The sequence below is a fragment of the Pyxicephalus adspersus genome, chromosome 2, assembly GCF_032062135.1.
Source record: "Pyxicephalus adspersus chromosome 2, UCB_Pads_2.0, whole genome shotgun sequence".
NCBI lineage: Eukaryota > Metazoa > Chordata > Amphibia > Anura > Pyxicephalidae > Pyxicephalus > Pyxicephalus adspersus.
This window is the reverse complement of record NC_092859.1, coordinates 24,926,859-24,947,416: the sequence shown is the minus strand read 5'-3', so window position 1 is coordinate 24,947,416 and position 20,558 is coordinate 24,926,859. Positions and strand designations below refer to the sequence as shown.

Below are 20,558 nucleotides of genomic sequence, written 5' to 3'. Positions count from 1 at the left end.
CCGCACACACATCAAAATATTCTCAGCTGCGAAGAACCAGCTCAGTGTACAGTGGTCCCCCTGTGTTGTTAATCAATCTGTCCTGGCAAATCAATGAGTATGTCTTAATATGAATATCAATAGTATGTCTTCCTTGCTAGATTGGCCTGGGTTTTTGGCAAAAAGTGGAACTGCGCATGTGCAGCATGAGCTTTAGTTGCCAGAGAAACCGTGCATTCCTGGCTTGTGTATGCCAGGATGCTTGAACTCCTGTGCGGGAGTTTTGTACCCATGGCACAGCCAATCAGGATGGATCATCAGGAAGAGAAAAAAGCAAGATGGCGGCGCCCATAGCTGAAGTCACTTGGTTTAGTTCTGCTTTAAATCCAATGAGCTCATACATTCCATTATAAGTGGAGCACTGATATTGCCATACTCTCACATACACACACACACAGGCCCTAATCCCCTTTGATTGTCATCACACCTCATCAACCCCTCGGGAAAGGGAGCGGCACAAAGCCTACCAAAATCATTGACTTGTAGGCTGGTCTGCAAACACCTCCCATTGGGCGTGACTCACAGAACTAAGGCAAACAATGGGCGTGGTTTCCACTTTGTCACATGCGGTGTGGAAAGGCGGGGCCAATGTTGTGTTAGTGGGCGTGTCCTGGCCTACGCAGCGCTTTTGCAGTGCTGAGCGGAACTTTTGGCTGGTCATGCCAATCAAAATGTCGGTACTTGTCCAGGGCACTTAGGGCGTGGCTCTTCGGAACAGGCAAAAAGCAGAACACTAGCAGGGATATTTTATATTATAGTGGGCGTGGAAAGGACGAAAAAAAAAGGAGTGTCTTTAGGGGTAATGTGGGCGTGGCCTAAATTTGAGCCTATCGCATCCGACTGGGCGTTTTTTTAAGTGCGCTTGATTGGTGTCTTTTTAGTCATTTGGGATTTAGGCTCCTTTGAGAATAATTTGTCATTTTTGGTTGGTGGCGTGGATCAGGTTAATGGGTGAAACTGTATTATACATAGAACATGCAGAGGGTTTTATATAAAATGGGCGTGGCTGACTTTAATTGCATCCTGTCACGGGCATATAAAAGGCGGGGCCAGTCTAAATGGGCGCGTTTAGGCATGTCAAATAAGTGTAGTGGGCGGTGCTAAGTGGGCGGAGTTAGCCAATGTAGCAGTGTCACAAACTGATGTGGGCGGGGTTACTGGGCGAAGTCAGGGCTGTGTAGATAGAGTGTATGGCAGATTTAGGAAGCTGGGGAGGGAACATTTTTTTTTTTTTTTTACTGGGCGAGAACAGCGATAGGCTAATAAGATTGTTGGTGGGCGTGCCGCGGCGCGCGCAGTGTGTCAGATCTCCGTCGCGCGACGTGCGCGCCATTCGTTCTGTGAGGAGTGAGAGGGAGGAGGGCGCGCGCCGTGTTCCTGTCAGGAGAAGAAGCAGCAGCCGCGTCTCATGTCCCGCTCTCAGCATGGCCAGTGAGCTCCGGCCGTGGGAGCCGACTGACAGCCCGCTGCCCGCCCAGGGCCCCGACCCACGCTGAGAGGACTCTTTCCCCCCTTCTTTACAGATACCATGTCCCTCGCCCCGCCGCGGCCTTCCAATGGCTCGAGCTCGGACAGCTCGCTGGCCCCCCGGGAGGAGGCCCAGGGCCGCCCCGAAGAATTCCGGCGCCGCCGCCATACTATGGATAAGGACAAGGCCGAGCACCGCTTCTTCCGCCGCAGCGTTATCTGCGACTCAAATGCCACAGCGTTGGAGCTGCCTTCCTCCAACCAGCACTGTATCGCCGGCTCTCCGCCTGACTCCGGCCCGACCTCCCCTCCCACCGCACCCCCTGAGGAGGAGAGCCCCGAACCCGCTGTCTCCATACCAGTCGTCTCAATCCCCCGGCCTTCTTTTTCCGAAGAGAAGCCGACCGACGATAACGAGGAGCTGGAGACCAAGGCGGTGGGTTTCTCTCCGGACGGCCGATTCCTCAAGTTTGACATAGAGATTGGCCGGGGCTCCTTCAAGACCGTCTACAAGGGGCTGGACACGGAGACCACCGTGGAAGTAGCCTGGTGTGAGCTGCAGGTGAGGAGGGGTGATGGGAACTCTACACGTGGGGGGGTGACGGCACTGACGTGTGACTACATCACTGCACGGGAGGGTGAGGGGTCACCACGGGGGGGGGGGATGGGAGGGCTAGACATGGAGGAGGATGACAGGAGGGTCCGCAGGGGTCATGGTGGAGCCTAGGAGGTACAAGGAGTGCTAATAGAGTGACAGCACTGAGCTCTCTATTGTTCAGAGGCCTCACAGAGGATACGAGTCATTTCTATAGCTTCCACACTGCTAGGGTCTGTAATATATTTAGCAGAAGTGCTCTGTTGTGTTTAGAAACCTAATGAATGAATGCAATGAGCCCTAATATATGTTAACAGTGGGATTACATTGTCTGGAAGCCTAATGAATGACAGCAGCGGGGTCTGTAGTGTGTAATGGATGATAGTGGAGGGGCCTGGTGTATAACAGTGGGGTCTGTAGTGTACTAAGCCCTAATGAACAACATATTGGGGGTCTGTAGTGTATAGAGGCATGACATACGAGGGGGTCTGTAGTGTATAGAGGCCATGACATACGAGGGGGTCTGTAGTGTATAGAGACAAATGACAGCATTAAAGTCTTTAGTACATAGGGGCCCAATAGGTGGCAGCTTATAGGCTTGGAGGTTTAGTGTATACCAATGGGGCCTGTGGTGTATAGAGGCCTAAGATATTATAACAGTGGTATTACAGTGTCTGGAGGCCTAATGGATGGTCTGTAGTGTGTAATGGATGATAGCAGGGGAGCCTAGTGTATGACATTGGGGTGTGTAGTGTACTGAGCCCTACTAAATAACCTATTTAGTGTCTGCAGCAGGGGTGCCCAACAGGTGGATCGCACTCTACCTGTAGATCACAAAGGCAATGCGAGTAGATCGCGGAGCCCTCTCTTTTAAAATGAATTATTTCGTGCACAGGAGTTAAGTTCAAGTTTTTATTGTTGTTAAATCATTTTGACTTGGTCTTTTAAAAGTAGCTTGCAAGCCCAAAAAGTGTGGGCACCCCTTGTCTAGAGGCATAACAGATGACAGCATTGGGGTCTTCGGTATATAGGTGGCAGCCTATAGGTTTGGAGGTCTAGTTTATAACATTGGGGTCTATGGTGTATAGAGGCCTAATAGGAGGTGGCAATGGGGTCTGGGGCCTTGTGTATAACCACAGTGGGGTCTATAGTATCTTGGAGCTTACTGATTGACAGTGGGGGGGGTCTGTAGTGTACTGAGCCCTAATGAATAACATATTTTGGCTTCTGTATCTTCTTGAGGCCTGATAGGTGATAGTAGTTGGGAGCAGCTCCTGGTTCTCTGTGCACAGTTTAGTTGTTACTTTGAGACTTGAAGAACGAGAACAAAGTGTTTTTAGGCAAAAAGCAAACTGGCAGTGGAGCCTGATGGTTGACAGCAGTGTTAAAGGGGGAATCCTTAATGTTTGGCAGTGTCTTTGTAGCTTCTATTGGCATGATGAGAGCAGAGCAGTCGGCGATGTCTAGAGGCCTGAGGGATGACAGCCGTGGGGGTGTGGAGTGTCTGCAGGTCTGTCACTGACCCAAAGTGATTCTGTGGCATCTACATGTCTGAGGTATAACAAGAGGCAGGCTGAAGCTCCTGAAGGCTCCTATAAAAGGTGCACATTGGACATGTGGTCAGCTACAGAAGCACACAAGTGTGCAGTCAGTGGCAGGAGCAGTCTAAAATGTTGCCAAGTATGACCTAAATAATTGAAAAAAATCCTGATTGTAAGTTGTAGTGAGCAGTCTGTGACATATGTCCAAAAGAGCTTTAAGTGTAATATTGGGTGTCTGGTACAGGGCATGTAAAGTGCACAGCTTGATAATAGGCTTTCCATATGACCATGGATAACCTAATATGTAGGATGCCAAAAAATGTTCAGGTCTGAAAATGTTCAGGTCTGAAGCATTTAACATTTGCAGAAGTCAGGTCATTATATTGACCGTTTAATTGGTTGTGACTGTGCAGAGTAGGATGGAGGCAATCACACAAGGAATTGGAATTGTCTGTAGTGTGGGCCTTGTTGGCAGCAGTAAGTGTGAAGACTGGTGAGAAAGTTCAGACACGACTATATTTAATGAGAAGTCAGTGACAGGAGTGATATTTGTTTTACAAGTGATTAGTGACAGGAATGTAGTTGTGTGGGGTTTGTGGTGTGTGCACAGTAATGGTAGGGCAGTGACTGGTGCAGAGTTAATGGCAAAATCTCAAACACTTTTTTTTTTTTTTTTTACCCCAGTGACCCTCGAAATAATTCCAAGGTCTTAGTAGCCCTCTGCTAAAAAAGATTCTCTTTTTCGTGATATTAAATATTACTGCAGAGGTTTTAGGTATTTTTCAAAAGTTTTAACCCTCCCCTGTTCTGTACTTCAATTATAAAGCAGACTGAAGTGCCCCCTTACATTGCTGGTCTGTGGGGAAATGTCCCTTTATGTGATGAGCAAATGACCCTTGTATTGAATTTCTTGTGGGAGATTACAATGGTAGTCATTCTAGGTGGGAAATGGAATTTGTCACATATTAGGGATCTTCTGGAGGTGCCCAAGAGTTCCGTGGAACAATGAGAGGCTTGTCTGTGGTTTGAACAGTGCAGGAGGAGATTTTGGTGTATAAAAATCTAGTGTGCCACAATGCATATATATGTTAAACTTGTTTGTAGTAATAATCAGGTTACATAAAATCTTCCAGGTTAGTATTTTTCAGTCTGTGCCATTGATGAAAGATCACTTTACTTCCTGCCCTGGATACACAACAGGAAGTTGGTGAAAATCTCAGTGAAGAGAGTTCCCCTGGTAGACAGATCTAATATGTATGCAAAGAACTTGACAACTGTCTCATTACACTTATCTTTTGTTTTGGCAGCCGAGTTGAATTTCCCCACATTTCAGTGGCAATATTCACTAGCACTAGTAAAGGGATGAGTCTCTTCAATTGAAATACTAACAAAACATGAGAAAAGATCTATCCAGGATAAAAACAAGTTTTCACCGCCTATACAATTTAAGGTGAACAGAGAATTGAATAGCAATGTCTGGTGTATTTGTGGAGAAGTGTTTTTGTGTGAGGTGTTTAAAATTTTGCTTAGGACTAGGTTATGTAGAATATGAAGATATAGGCATAGACAGGGCAGGCTATGCAGATATGTTCACGTTTGGATACTGTGGCTATTGGAGATTGGCAGGATATATTGCATACAAAAATTATGATTAATATTAATAAACAGGATTTATATAGCGCCAACATATTGTGCAGCGCTGTACATTAAATAGGGGTTGCAAATGACAGACTAATACAGACAGTGACACAGGAGGAGGAGAGCACCCTGCCCTGAAGAGCTTACAATTTAGGAGGTGTGGGAATTATCACACAATAGGAGGGGAGATATGTGGTAATGGGAAGTAGTGACGGTTTCAAAAGATGGAAGAAGATGGGTAGGGAAGTTTGAAAATATGGGTTTTGAGTGCTCATTTAAATGAGCAGAAAGTAGATTGTTGTGCAGGCGGTGTCACTGGACATGGATGAAGAAACATGAGCCTATTGCCTCTGGTTTAGTCTTAGCAATGCCAACACTCTTTTAATTTCTATTGTATTTGAGTCTCTTTAAAGTGTAACAAAACCATAAAAAACAAAAACTGTGACCAGGCAGGTCCTTTATTGTAGGAGGGACAGGCAATGTCCCTTCTGCAATAAAATAGGCTTACTTACTCCATCAAAGTATATTTCAACTCCCTGCCTGTGATCAGTCATGGACACTGCCATCTTCTTCAGTTCCTCCTCTAAGAGTCAGAACTTTGACCACCTTGATTGGGCAAGCCAAGACGACTTGCACATGGTGGTTTGTTCAGTATTGGCATGTGTGGGAGATGCCAGAATACCCAACAAATCCCTGGAATTCTACACTGAAATGTGTATCTTAAGTGTACCAAACTTAGAAGATCGTGAACAAGGCAGGTAAGTATGTTTTATTGCAGATGGGACATTGTCTGTCCCTTCTCCAAAAGGATTCCTGCCTGCTTAAGCTTTTTTATGAAAAACTATAGTTCTACTTTAACTGCCTTGGCGGTATTCCGAGTGTTGCTCGGTGTGAATTTTACTGGCTTGGCGGGAAATTTAAAAGCACATTGTAATCTGCTTTTAAAACATTGATCATTGATAAACGTTAATAAAGTTATAAAAAAAAAAATAATAATCCAAAGGTTTATTCTATTATTGTACCCTTGTTTGGACAAATTAAAAAATATATATTTTTTAATAAAGTTTATTTTATTTATAAAATTATTTATAATTATTATAATTTATGATTTGTGTTTCAACTTTATCATACCTGGGAGTTATTCCTAAGAGCTACAGGCCTAAATATTAAACAACAAATTTCCACCCCAAACAATGAACTGCTTTTGACATAAAAATACGGTCATAATTAGACCGCCAGGGAGGTTAATTTACAGTGGTGGGATCTTTGTACTTATTTGGATTGTGCAAGCAATAAGAGGGTTCCTAGGATCATTCCACAGGTAAATGCAACTAGTCAGTGATTGAGTTGTCAGTAAAAGTGGAATTAAACTTCCAGCTAATAGAAGTATGTTTTTTATTTTGCACGTGTAGGGTTTGTTATATCCTTATCCATGCACTGAAAAAACAGCGATTATATGAACTGCTTGAGTCATGCTTATAATAAATGCCTTGGCCTGGATGTGTGATTGTCACATGATAACGTCTGACTATTGGTTGGGTTCTGGTTAAAGAGGAACTAAACTGAAAAAAAAAAAAAAAAATACATTCTAGCTCCAAACCCGCAGGGCAGTCCAGGGGTGTCCTGCATCGGGTCCCGCGTCATCCCGACCCTGGGAGCCGCCATCCTTATCTCTTCTTGATTCTTCATCCTACGTCACCCGACTCAGGAGCGAGATCAGGTGACGTAGAATGAAAAAAAATTGCCGATCCCTGTGCACGTGCATGAGGTCGGCAAATTTTCCTGTTTGAGCAAAGGCTCCTGTGCATGCCCGGGATGCTTGGGCAAGCACAGAAGGAGCACTCGAGCCTCCCAGGATGCCTGATGTAGGTATCCCAGGGGGCTTTGTGCTCCCATTCATTCTCGATCGCCTAGGCTGTAATCTTGTGGCAGTGAACTTGTAGTGTCTAAATGATCAAGGTTTTGATTATGGTGTCACACCTGTATTTAAAATGTGACTGTTCTGAAAGATAAATCCAAACTGGCTATCTGAGGATGCTGGAGAGGAGCGTGGGTTGCTTGTCCGTTTTCCTAGGGATTACATGTTTTCTTAAAATGCCAAGTCAAAATAGTATAGTAACTAATTTGTTTATACTTGCTAAGAGAAGAGGAAGTGGTATCTTTGGTAAGGACTGGAAAGTCTTACAGCCTGATGGGGTATCCCCAGATCACACTCAGCAGGTGATAGCTGCCGTGGGGTGGATCAGTGTTGCTGTGAACATGCAGTGTTACTGTTGTGCATTCCTGTCATAACGTGTATCACGCATTCTGTCTTTTATCAGTTTTCTTTTAATAGCTAAATATACCTTTTTAAAAGTATATAATTTCTATAATTTTTTCTTTTTTCATTCTTGCCCTGTTCTCGGTGCATATTAAAAGCTGCGGCTTTCTGACTGGAGGAAGTTCAGGTTGACTAACTCTCCATATCTCCCCCAGCCTTACTGCCCCTGGCCCACCCATCATATTCATTTTATTTTATCTATTTTAATCCTGGAGGGTTGACATCATATATGGTTATTACAGCTTTTTGTTTTCAGGAAGCTATGTACAGAACTGTGATGACCTTATTTATGGTTGCGTGTTCTGGGCATTGCTTGTTCTGGGCATCTCAGGTCTATTTGATTTACAAGTAACACATTACATTGTGATATAAGTCTGCTTGAAGGCAGATGGCTAAATTCATGTATGAAACATATATTTGCTTCTTCCTCTGCAAAGGATTTGTCATTCTTAGCTTTTAACACACACCTCTGCTTGTCAGTATGACAACTTTGCTTTATCTTGGTTTACCATTACTGTTTTGTCAACGTTAATGCTACCTAAGCCAGCTGATGCTCTCTGAGCAGAGGAAACCATGCTGATTCACTGTCCAATAAGAAGGCTGCAGAAGGAGAAGTGAGGTTAAAAAAAGCCTTTTCTTTTCCAGAAGGTAAAAATCTAAAAGTGTTACTCATTCAACAGGTGCATATATAAATTCTGAATCATAATTCAGCTTTTTGTGAGTTTTTAAACACTTGTGTTTAAATACCTGGCTTTATGAGCCTGTCATAAAGAGTCACTGTAAAAAATTTTTTTACCTGGTTTACAGCATAATGCAGGGATTGGGTGATATTTGTAATTTTAAACCACCTGGGTGGTGGTGAGGTTCCTTACAAGTTTTGCTACTGGGGGGTGTTTTTACATTCTTAGCAAAGTATGTAAATCATTAGGTGAACATATATAGAATACATATGCAGTGCATTCAAGGAAATTGAGTATTATTTAGGAAAGCAAGAATGCAAATTCTGGGAAAAGTTAAATACTTGCACATGTCTTACTCCGGTCAATTCTTACTTTATGGTAAAAGGAAAGTGCCCTGTAAAGTGTTTGTCATACCAAATGACTTTTGTTTGTGACTAAAGGGTCAGTCTACCCAAAACTGATTTGATGGAAAAATAAACCAAGTAATGGTTTAGCATTTCTTCAGGACAAGTTTATTTGCAATTAAAAACTATTTCAAACAGGTAATGGCTATAACTTGCCGGCTACAGGATCACTTAGATATTTCTTTGGATGCTCACTTTTGCTAACTGGGCCACAAAGGATTTTACTGGATGATTTTGCTGCCGGTGATTTGTCGATGCACATCATTTTTCAGAGTATATATGTAGTGTTCTGTTACTTGGAGGAAAAGTTTCCTGCAGTGTTGTATTGCCTTATGTACTAGCTTCGATTGAACAAAGCCAAACTGACACCTAGAAGCAGTAGGGTATAGTTAAACACAGACACACAGAGCTGTGCATGTAAAGATGTAGTGTATCTTACAAAGGTTTCTATGTTGGGACCATTGCTGGAAATGCAGACCTAACTTTTATAGGCTTTTGGACATTCACACTTGGGACTGACCTGTAGGTCCCTTGGAATGTATACCTTTTAAAATGTTGATAACTTACAGAAATAAAGTACCTAACATTTTCACTCAATGTATTATATACTGAAACTTGTTACTTTTTGTTTCCTGTGACTAATTTCTATACTGCTCTTAATGTGACAAATCCCTGCCCACAAGTGTCTGCATTTGTTACTTGCTTTGGCACTACCAAGTATGGCCTTGGCTGCAGTAATTATAGCAGAAAGTGGATATTATGTTAATTGCAGAATTTGCTTGCAGCCCATACTTTGAGTTTTCTAAAAAGAATACTATATTACATGGCCCTGCAGTAAGTTCATTTTTACAAACTTTTCCATTTTTTTTTTATTTGCTGGTTTGATAAAGTTTATTGGCAATGTGTTTCACCATGAAGTGTACAATCTCATGGAGTGTCTAAAATTGCTAACGGAGTAAGCAACATTTATGTACTTGATGCAGAAGTCACTTATTCTTTTTATTATTTTTTTTTTAGGGATTAGGTAGATTTTCTAACTTTATCTTTTTGTATATGTAATCTTTTTCTTTCTTCCTTGGCTCTTCTTTCTTAATTTGCATTCTTTAGGTTGCAAAAAAAGAAACAAACCCTGCTTACCTCATTGGCAGTGTTCCAATTTGTTCAGCAGTTTGCTTAACCTATTCGCTGCTACTGATTAGTAGGGCTTTGTCCTTGTTTGACATAACGTTCCATTTGTTAAAACCTGGATTTACCAACCTTGAATTAGAAAGCCCCAAATTTAGGTTACTTTGAATTTCAGCTTTAAATCTTTATCTGCGGAGTGTTAGAGTAACAAATACATCCCTGTGAAACATACTTATTTTCTGGGTTTTAAATATTTAAAAATGCTTCATGTACAGTAATGTACAATTGCTAGCAGCTCGGTATGCGCTGAGTTGAGCCCCTATCTTCTAGAAGTGAACTAAGCTGAAAAATTTCTATTCTGAAATAGGAGTGTTGTCTGCCTTTCCTGAGTTGTCCATAGACTGCAAAACCCTACTCCTCTTGTTTCCTTAACAATAACATTGGTAGTGGCAAAGCTTGATATTTCACGATCTGTTTTCGATGGACTAATGATTTAACATCCATATGAAAAAGTATGCCTCAGATAAATAACTCATGACATATTACACCTTGTGATTATTTGTCAAAAACAAAACCGAAGTCTGAAAAAAGTACACCATAATCGTTTCAATAGGACTTTAAAGTTTAACTATCAGCCAGGTGTTGCTAGTCAAATTAATTGATTACCAATAGGTGTGACCACTTCTATTAAAGCAGATGTTTTGGCAGTTTGTTCTCAGTCTGCATCGTTCAGGTTTGTATCATAGTTAAATGTGAGGCCATCTGTAAGACAGCTAAAGCTTGTCCAAACTTGGGTCACTCAACAGGACAGTGATCCCAAGCACACCAGCAAATCTACAACAGAATGGTTTATTGCTGCACCTTGATTCTTAAGCTTAAGTCTAGACTTCAACTTGATTGCAATGCTGTGGTTATGAGAGTTATGTGGTTATGAGAGACTTATGAGAGTTGTACACAGACGAATGTCGGCAAACCTCTGTTAACTGAAGCACTGTAGTGAAGAAGAGTGGGCCAGAATTCACAAAAATGTGGGTGCCTGATAATACAGAAAACGCATCAAGTTGAATCATGGTATGTACACATGGCTACTTCAACTCAGCTTTGTTTTTGTTCATGCCATAGTGCAATCTGTTGTATGGGTTTTTAGTATCCTAACATGCAGTTCACTGCAGCATTCTACTGCACACTTCACTAGCACTCCCAACCACTCCAATTCAACTGAACAGGAGAGGTTGGGAATCATTGTATGCATAAATTGCACATTGCTGCAGAGGATTGTGTTGCAGTTGTTGAAAGCAACAAATCTAATCTGGCCTCATGGTTGCTTTTCTTCTGGAAGAGGATCCACACCTTGACTGCACAACAAAATTGTTGTTGGAGTTGCAGTTGACGGACGCCTGGGAGCAGGTCACAGTGCAGTTTTGAACAATAAGTCTGACTGGCCTTAAGTATGCGTAGTAGCAGTGTGGTGTATGTTGTAAAACATAAAGCTGAAATTGAGTTTGTTAATTATCTGTTTTAAATTGTATCACATCATGTTAATTTTTGTGTTATGTTCATTATTGTGTTTTCCCTCTAATCTCAGTGTGTGGGTGAGGAGGGCAGTTACACAAACAGATTTGTTACTAATTCTTTCTAACCTTGTGATCTGTAAATGAGATAATTCAATGTTTGGTTCATGCAGCTTTCCCCCCCTTCTGTCATCGCTTATTCTGTTTGTGCTAGGGAGGGGGTTGGATCAGTTATTTTCCACAACAAGCATGAATAGATCATATTTCATTTGTAAGTATGGATCAAATAGTCGATTGTCCAGTGTTTTCATCTATGGATGTGTTTGTCTCCCATAAGGGGGCAGGATGTGAAGTGAAATATTTGCAGTGGAGTCAACTGTAAAGGGCTATGCTCCATGTGGAAAATATGGATTTATGTTGTTGGGCTGTATCTGTACCAGTACTTCTACATGTGCATTTTGCAAAGAGTCCTAATGGTTAGGGAACTGGGATTTGCATTGCTTTGCCAACTGTTTTGTGTGAGTTAAACTCCCCTCTGTGATGCACTGAGGTCTGTAGTTACCCTCTGTTCTAAGAGGCTCATCTGTGCTTGGTGCCTACACGCCATTTTATCACATAACCATAGTGTTTAACAGACTTCATTATCGTAATCAAATTAAATGCTGAATTTGTCACTTCTGAATAAAATGGCCCAAACCTGATAGATATTTTAACGAATGCACTCATGTGCTTTACCTTTGTATACATCCTTGTTGCCACTGCAAGTTACACCTTGCTGCTTAGCATTTTGTGCCTTGTGCAATATTTTGGAAATGTTATCATAAAGCCAAGAGTCTTTCTTTTCTATTGAAATATTTAAGACCGGTTGGTTGTTAGGCTTCTCCGATCAAGCATTACATCACCCGTTTTTCAGTTCAAGGGACAGTTTTTGTGGTGTTGACAGCTGTGGTTTGCGTACAAAGGAAGGGGACCAATTCATAAGAGGATCTGGAAGTGCTGAAGGAAGCTGAACGGATGTTGGTTTCCTCATTAGCACTAGCACCAATAATGTTCTGAAACAATGAATGAAGGACCCATGCAGTTGTGACTAAGAGACAATTTCCGTCTTGTGTAAGTGTGGAGTGGTGCTATATTGTTGTGTAAGAAGCTAAGGTGTCAGCTAGGTCTGTTGCTAGCCAGGGAGTCTTGGGCTTAGTCTACACCAGAGGTGTCAAACTCTGGCCCTCCACGTCCTTTTTTTGGCCCCAATGGAATCCTAAATATGAACTGCAGCTGGCCCGCCGCTGCATTGAAATAGCGTCACTACTACAATTCCCGGCATCACTCGCGTCTAAAGACCAGGGGGCTCTCTGCCTATGCGTGGCCCAACATTTGGACTGTTTTATAGACGCAAATAATGCCGGGAATTTTCAATGTAGAAGGGAGTTCCAGCGACGGGCCACTCATAATATTTAGCCCCGCATTGGCCGCGTTTGGCATTTCCAGCGCTCCCCCTCAGCTGTATTTTTCCTTGCTACTCGAAGGCATGGACTTGAAATGGTTAGATTTTCATAGAAGTGCAAAAAGGTTACCATTGAAATTTAACTTCGAAGTCTACAAATAGAGAATGAGGAAAAGACTATTTTCTTAAATAAATTAATAAAAAAATTCTTCATGCCTCTTTCTCTTATTATATGCTTGTTCCAGATTGAATGTTAACAAAACCTCTTTGTTTCCATATGAAAAGGTTTTATATCTAATGGGAAGGAAAAATTTCCCTAACTTTTTTCAGTAAATTGCAAGGTTGGCCCGCAACTTTGTCTAAGCTTTTAATTTTAGCCCTCTGTGTATTAAGTTTGACACCCCTGGTCTACATGGACGGTTTCCCCAGCATTTAACCTGAGGCTTTAAAAGCCTGTGTTTGAAATTCCCATGCATTCCAATAGGCTATTCTACACCAGGATGTTTCCTTGCAACATTTAAATTGAAAAGCGGGGATAACGTGGGTAAACTTGTCCATTGGTTTGATTTGGGGCGTTTTCCTGCGTTTTTTTTGGTTTATAAGTGCTTGGAACATAAACGCAGAAAAACATGTTAAAAAAAGGGCCTAAAACGCATATAAATGCGGTAGCAAGGTTTACATGCATTTTTAAAACCGTTCGTGTGGACCAAGCCTTAGGGAGTGTTTTTACTTTATCATTTTTGTGCATAGATTAGCCCCAAATGCCTTTTTCTTGAATTCCAAACTGATTAGAAAACTCCTTTGTGTAGTCTATAAAGAAAATGACTCATAGTATGTGCAGTGAACTGTGTGCATATCTTTGCATTCTTGTGTGGTAATCATCAGCATTCTATAGTAAAGGCTCTTTAATGCACAATTCTTGCATTCTATGGTTACTGAAAGCAGAGCAGAAGCACATGTATTTATCGTTTTAAAGAAAAGTATTGTGTTAAAAAGGAAGAACTAAAAATAAACCGGCATCTGCAATACCACATTAAAGTTGGCTAACTATTGCAGAGGCATGCTTTTTTTTTTTTTTTTAACAAGTCTGTGTTTGACCTGCAACCACGTTCCAAAGCTTCAGTCACCAGCTCATACAATGATAATTGTGTTCTGTTGAGTCAGTGTTTTTGTTGTCTTTTATTTTTTAACTTATGGAAAGGTGGGAAATGGGTATGCTCGTCTCTTACAATAATTTTAATAAGATGTAAGTAACTTTATCTAGACTTGTGGTAAATAGTTTAAGCCCTTGTCAAACTACAGTTCCTTTATGAAGAGCACCCTGTTACCTTTGTAACATCTCCTAATTTTGAATTTCTTGTTTGAATAAAATGAACATTGACTTGGCGTCAACTCGGCAGCCAAAGAATCGCCAAATAGAATCTTCAAATCTGCTTGTGCTGTTTCAAAATGACTTTGCTATTTTTAAAAAGTTTGCTGCTCACACTGCTGATGTCTTTCAGATCAGAGCTTTTGGGAAAAAAATGTTCTGCATGACTTTTCCAAGAACTTCTGATTTTGAGATAGTAAAGGTCATCATAGTGAATGGTGGAAGAAACCACAGGGTGCAAAAGGGAACTAGGGATGCTGAATGGTATTCGGCAGGTTTGTCTCTAGAAGATGTTGGTGCTCAGCTGTGCGGGAAGGATACGCTTAAATGTTTATCCTTATAGGAATATTGTGTTTGTGTGTGTGTGAAATATATATAGATATAGATAGATATAGATTTCTTTTAATAGTGTCATTGTTCAAGGTTTGGAAGCTTTGCATATTCATAAATTTGTTAGTCACTGCTCTTTTATTAACAGTGATTTGCAAGATTTTGGGGACTGGGTGTGGCAGCTCTACTGAGCCATGCCTAATTTGTATCTAGTGTCCAAGTATCATTGCTCCTTTGTCTGCAAAGCAATTGCATGACCTTACTTTTTTTTTTTTGCCAGAGAATGAGCTCATATATCCCATGTGGGGACTGCACAGATGATATGGATAACGTTTCATGCTGGCTTAAACTAAAGATGTTGCTCCACAGGCCTCTACCAGCCTCTTGTTTCCAGCCTTTCAGAAGTTATATTTATCCTGCCCTTGTGATTAATTCCTAGAAAGTGATATATTCTTTGTGTATGGCTACTTGTGAACTGCAGGGCTGGAATTTAAGTTTAACTCTGTTCAAACACAGGATATCTTTACCATGCATTGCTGTCATTAATTTTTTTTTTTTTTTTACTTGGTTACTCTAAAAATGTTTTCTTTATGTTTGGGTGTGAAACAATACTGAGAATGCACAATACTATCTAATAATTAGTTTGTTACTGTGAAGACTGCAAAAGCTTTGCAATCCCCCCCCCCCCCCTTCTCTTCTTCCTGTGTCTGTATAATGTTCTCACTGGAAGAGTTATGGTTTTCCTGCTGAGCATTATCACAAAGATAGAAAGTGATGGAAAATCCAAAAAAGTTAAACTCTGTACAAACTTCCAGAGAGTTGTAGGTGGAAGCGATCTATTTTGAATGTTTCCAGTGACAAATGAATGAACAAGACCTGTACACACGGCGCCATTTCTGCTCAATAGACGACAAGCAAGCAGCACCCCACTGTGCTCTTCTTCATGGGATTAAACAGCAGTCCATCCTGACTACACATCAACATCAGATTGATAAATGATGTTGGGAGACCTCTATACACATGTCTGAATTTTGCACGATGAGTACAACCGTTGAACTTCATCTTTTCATGCAAACTTAGCATCTACAAATATATTTACAGAATGGGTATGCAGATATTCACATATTGGGTCTGTTTCATTATCTGACAGCTTTACTTTACTGCTTAGTGCTTAAGGAAAGTGGTATGGCATCTAACACTTACTTTTGAATTTTCTGTATTTTGGGAATTGCTCGTAGCTACTAAATACATTGGACACCTCTCTCCTCTGGACATAGCTGACTGTGTTTTACTCTAGTTAGTAGTTCAGGTAATTTTTCTATCTCTATTTGCATATCAAAGGATTTTTTTTTTTTTTTTAAGTTCAGAGGAAAACTGGGCTGTAATGAGCTTACTGAGTTTCTGTCAGGACCAACAGGTAGAAAAACTTTCACAGTAGTACAATAAAGAAACCAAAAGGCAGCAAATTGGGGACGTTTTTCAAGTATGCATCTTAACTTTTTGTTTTATAGTCTTGGGTGCTTCTTTTCTCTTTATATTTTTCTTCCTTACTTGGCTATGCAGCTGCTCTGTTCTCATTGTGGCTACACAGGCTTCTGTGAAGTGCTACCTTCCTCTTGTGGTTTATGCTCATTGCTTTTCTGACATCTCAGCACTTTTACACAAAGGCGTGAAGTTTTTGATCTGAACTGGTATTAAAATATATTGAGCATAATTTTTCATCTTTTCTTTTATTCTATTGTGCATTTGTGTGATGTAGATTTACCAACTTTTTTTCTGTTTTGGACCGTATTTTTTTTTTTTCCACCTGTTCAATTACATTTAACAAAAAAACAAAAACAAAATATCTTATAGTTTTTATGTAGAACTCCTATCGGCCTATTTTCAGAAGCCGTAAAGCTTTAAAAACAAAAACAAATGCCACAGCGCTGCCCAGTATGTTGGCATTTTATTAATACCGGTAAATTTTAATATTAATCCAATAACACTTGGCAAGTACATAAAATACTTGATGATCTTGGCAGAAATGCAGAATTCCTATAGCGTCATATGACCTACAACAATTGCAAACATTTTTTTGGTAAACTTCTAATCCTAATCAATCCCTTCTATAACAAAGATGAACAAAGACGTGATTTGAAATCCATTCCTGAGTTACTGTCATAGCTCCATCCATAGATACTATAGAGAAATCAGCATGGCCATATTGAAAGCTACAGTAAGTGTTGTAGCCTTGCTATTTTAAAATAGCAGAGATTTTAGCTACCAAATTTAAGTACTGTTACGCTCCAAAATGTTTGTTTTTTGGGATTACTTTCTGCTCATTTAAAAGAGCACTCAAAACCCATTTTTTCAAACTTGCCTACCCGGCTTCTTCTGTCATTTGAAACCATCACTACTTCCCACACTACATATCTCACATCCTTTGTGTGTGAAATTCCCCCACCTACTAGATTGTAAGCTCTTCGGGGCAGGGTCCTCTCCTCCTGTATCACTGTCTGTATTAGTCTGTCATTTGCAATCCCTATTTAATGTACAGCGCTGCGTAATATGTTGGCGCTATATAAATCCTGTTTAATAATAATTATACATTTATAGGGTTTGAGCATGTAGATCTGACGATTTAACTACCCTTAAACCATTTTTGCATTAGTGTCAAAATAAAAAAGTATAGACACTTCTTTTTTTTTTTTTTTCTTTCTTTTTTTTTTTTTTTTTTTTTTTTTTTTTTTTTTTTTTTTTTTTTTTTTTTTTTTTTTTACAGTTACTGAAGTAAACATGAAATTGGGTATTGTAGGCTAATGCATTTCCAAACGTTATAAAGTTTGTTAATGTTAACTTAAGGGGCTTTGTAAAGTATATGATTTCCAATAGTGCTATTAGGGAAAAACTGAACCATAACGATGTGATGTATGTGGTAAATTAAGTGAGGGAAAAACTGACAATTTTCTCCCGATTTGTGCTGGTTGCCTAAACTAGTGGGGGGGAAAAAGCCCCTTTTGTACCTACAGTGCAAGAATGTTTCTTAAATATCTGCTTTTTTTCATATACCTTAAGCAGTTTGGAGGCATTGCACAATAAAAAACAATGACCTTCCAGTATTTGCTCAATTGATGGTCTTATAGGTGGGATTAGTGCTCAGGTTAAATTAGGGAGTTTCTACTTGAGGAACTACTTAAACATATGTTGTACTGAACTGAGATCCAGGTCTTATGACTTCTAAACGAACATTCTTTCAATTGTTACTGCCTAATGAGGCTTGATAATCAAAATCCATATTTAACAAAAGAGGAGTCATACTTTTCCTCCACTCCTGTAAGTCAATGTTTGTTGAGTCTTTGATATTGTAGCACCGTTTTCCCGATTGGTTTCACATTTTACAGAACAAACTTAGTCACACTTCAGGATTTTTGCTGTATCCCCCCCCCGACAAATGACACTGGAGGTGCTTAGGTCTTAGCACTATCCAGAACAGCATTTGAGAAATGTATTTATAACAAATAACAAGAACCCCCCCAAAATAAAAAAAAATTAAATAAAACTTAAACCTGATGTAATGTCACATACTTGTTTAGGGATGGCGCTCCTCATTAACTTTACTGTACAAGATTTTAAACTATCACCTATGGAGAGTTTGGGTGCTGTATTTTCTTGCTGTTTCACAGATGCGCACATTGACTGCATTTTTGGTACCTGTTCTGTGTTTGTGTCACATGAGTGTTTGGGATTAAGTTGCACAAACATGTCACATAAGAAATTTAAATAGCATCATTGTTCTATATATAGGGTGTCGGCTTTCAGAAAATATTTAATGTTTGGGGATTTTAATCTATAGGCCTAAAATGTGACGTGTGTGTATATATACTACAAATACAGCTCTGGCAAATAAAAGGTTTAAAGGCCAACTAAACTGTTAGTCTGTATTATACAGTGTTTCTTAACCAGGGTTCTGTTGGTTCTAGGAGTTCCTTGAACTATGGGCAATTTGTGTCTCTAAGGTCAGTTTAGGTGACACCAATAATCTTTTTGGTCATCTGTAATGGTAACATTCCTCCCACTGGCCAGCAATGTAAAAGGCATTCTTCCTTCTTTTACAGGCACCACTGGAGTAGAAAAGCCCACTCCCTTCAGCATGGTTAACAGAAATCAAATTTAGCTTTATTAGAATTGGAGTTTGAGATTTTAAAAACTATAGGTCTGACTTAGCAGAAGGCATGTTGGACTTTGCAAAGAGACCACTGCTTCCACACAGCACAAGTGTAGATAGGTTTAGTCTGTTGTGGGCTAATCTAAGTGCCGTCATAATGCATAGGATCTCACATCTCTCTCCTAAGGTACAGTACATTAAACCTTGCCAGTGATGCAAACTAGCAACTAACTTTACTGAAGAATGCACATCAATACAGTCAGTGAATCTAGTCATGAACTGCTGACTTTTAAAGTAATGTTACTATGTCCATTACCACCTCTTGAGTTTCCTTCTTGGTGTTTGAAGCTTTCCCTTTCATTAAACGGACAGTCGGGAGGCACAAGTGGCTTGTACCCAACTAAAAGGTTTGAGAGGACCTGGCTGTGTGGATGGGGGCACAGATACAGCCAAGCATAGGTACACAATAGGGTTTTGGACTGGTTCAGGTCCAAACACTTTACACTAACCAACATGATTGCCAAGAATTGGCCTTGTTTGATTTTTGGTTTATTTGGACATTGGATCTTTTGTCTTTTACTGTTCCTGACATTTCACATGTCAAATCTTTTTAGCTTCTCTCGGCTGTCAGTTTTGCTGCCTTGCCACTAAGCTTTAAATCTCCTTGACTCATGGAGTCTTTTCAGTGCATTGGCTCATAAACTTTAATGTGACATAGATCGCTATCTCTGACTTCTCTTTTTGTGCTAAAGAGAGCTAATTTATTTTATGCCAGGCATTAGTATAATGAATGATTTGCAAAAGTATTCTGAAAACTGTTTTATTGCATTGACTTTGCTGTTCTGGTAAGGGAATATTGAGCTATAAAAACAGGCCTGCGGTGGTACAGCAACACCCGGCTCAGGCTTCTCCTGTGTCCCAGTTAAGCTGTAACTCCTTGATGCAATTAGTAGGAAAAGCAAGGGTAGATGAGTGATTTACTGGTAGTTTGACAGTACCTATTTTTCAATCTGAGCCTCTGATATGTTGTAGCCTGATAAAAGTCCCTGACCTTTCCACCGCTTGCTGAGTGTTAGGTCCTCCTTTACAAGCCTGCTAAGAGATCACCTTTGCTCACGCCTGTGATTTTGTGATTCATTAACTTGCTGATGTGTCCCCTTGCACAATTTGAAAGGTGGTTATCCTAGTCATAAATACAAAACTAAATATATAAATATGTATTCCATCAGGTTGTGGATACTCAGGCTATTAAAGGGTTAGTCCTAAATGATTATTGTAGTCTGGTAGACTGAGTTGCTTCTAAAGGCTATTTGGGTATTGACTGGGTATTTCACTGCCCTAAAGCTACCCATAAAACTAAACCGTGTTGGGTGGGAATAAATCTGACCATTTTCAGCAGAGCACTCTAAGTGCAGCTATGCAGTGTGTATTAAATGGGTATTACTGAGACACATGGCACTCAATGGCTGGAAGTAAAAAAGGCCAATGTATCCTTGGGTACATTTAATTTGGTCTTGCACATTACAGGTTTGTGCTACTATTCAAGTTGAATTTCCCTTTAACAACAGTTCAAAATGTAATTTAAGAGTCCACCTAAACACTCAACCTAATACCCATGTATGCTTAGATAATTGTTGATAAACCTAGAGCGCATCACATGTTATCATATGAATATGTAAAAGCCTTTAGGATTTAGGAAGTCTTTCCTTTAGGAAGTCTGTGTACTGTGTACAGACTATGGCTACGTACACACATCAGATGATTCTCATCGATAATCGTCTCAGGGCTGAATAGGACAAGAATCTGTCATGTGTACAGCGATTGTGGTTCAACTTTTATGGATCTGTCCTGGTGGATCGCTGAAGGATCGTAATGAAAGTGAAAGGGAGACAGCGCAGTGGGGTGCCTCACCATGGACCCCTTTCATAGAACAGAATGGCGCTGTACAGCA

At 40.3% G+C, this 20,558-nt stretch overlaps 1 protein-coding gene across 10 annotated transcripts in view; it reads left to right on the top strand.

The window, feature by feature from the left end:
* Positions 1 to 1,367: 1,367 nt before the first annotated feature.
* Positions 1,368 to 20,558, top strand: part of WNK1 (WNK lysine deficient protein kinase 1) — a 93,536-nt gene continuing 74,345 nt past the window's right edge. For 9 of the 10 annotated variants that reach the window (XM_072400066.1, XM_072400074.1, XM_072400073.1 and 6 more), the window contains exon 1: positions 1,372 to 2,068. In XM_072400066.1, coding sequence (XP_072256167.1) covers positions 1,568 to 2,068 — 501 coding nt within the window. In that variant the 5' untranslated portion in view covers positions 1,372 to 1,567. Of the gene's footprint in view, positions 2,069 to 20,558 lie in introns of all 10 variants that reach the window. The other variant, XM_072400075.1, reaches the window with a different exon arrangement.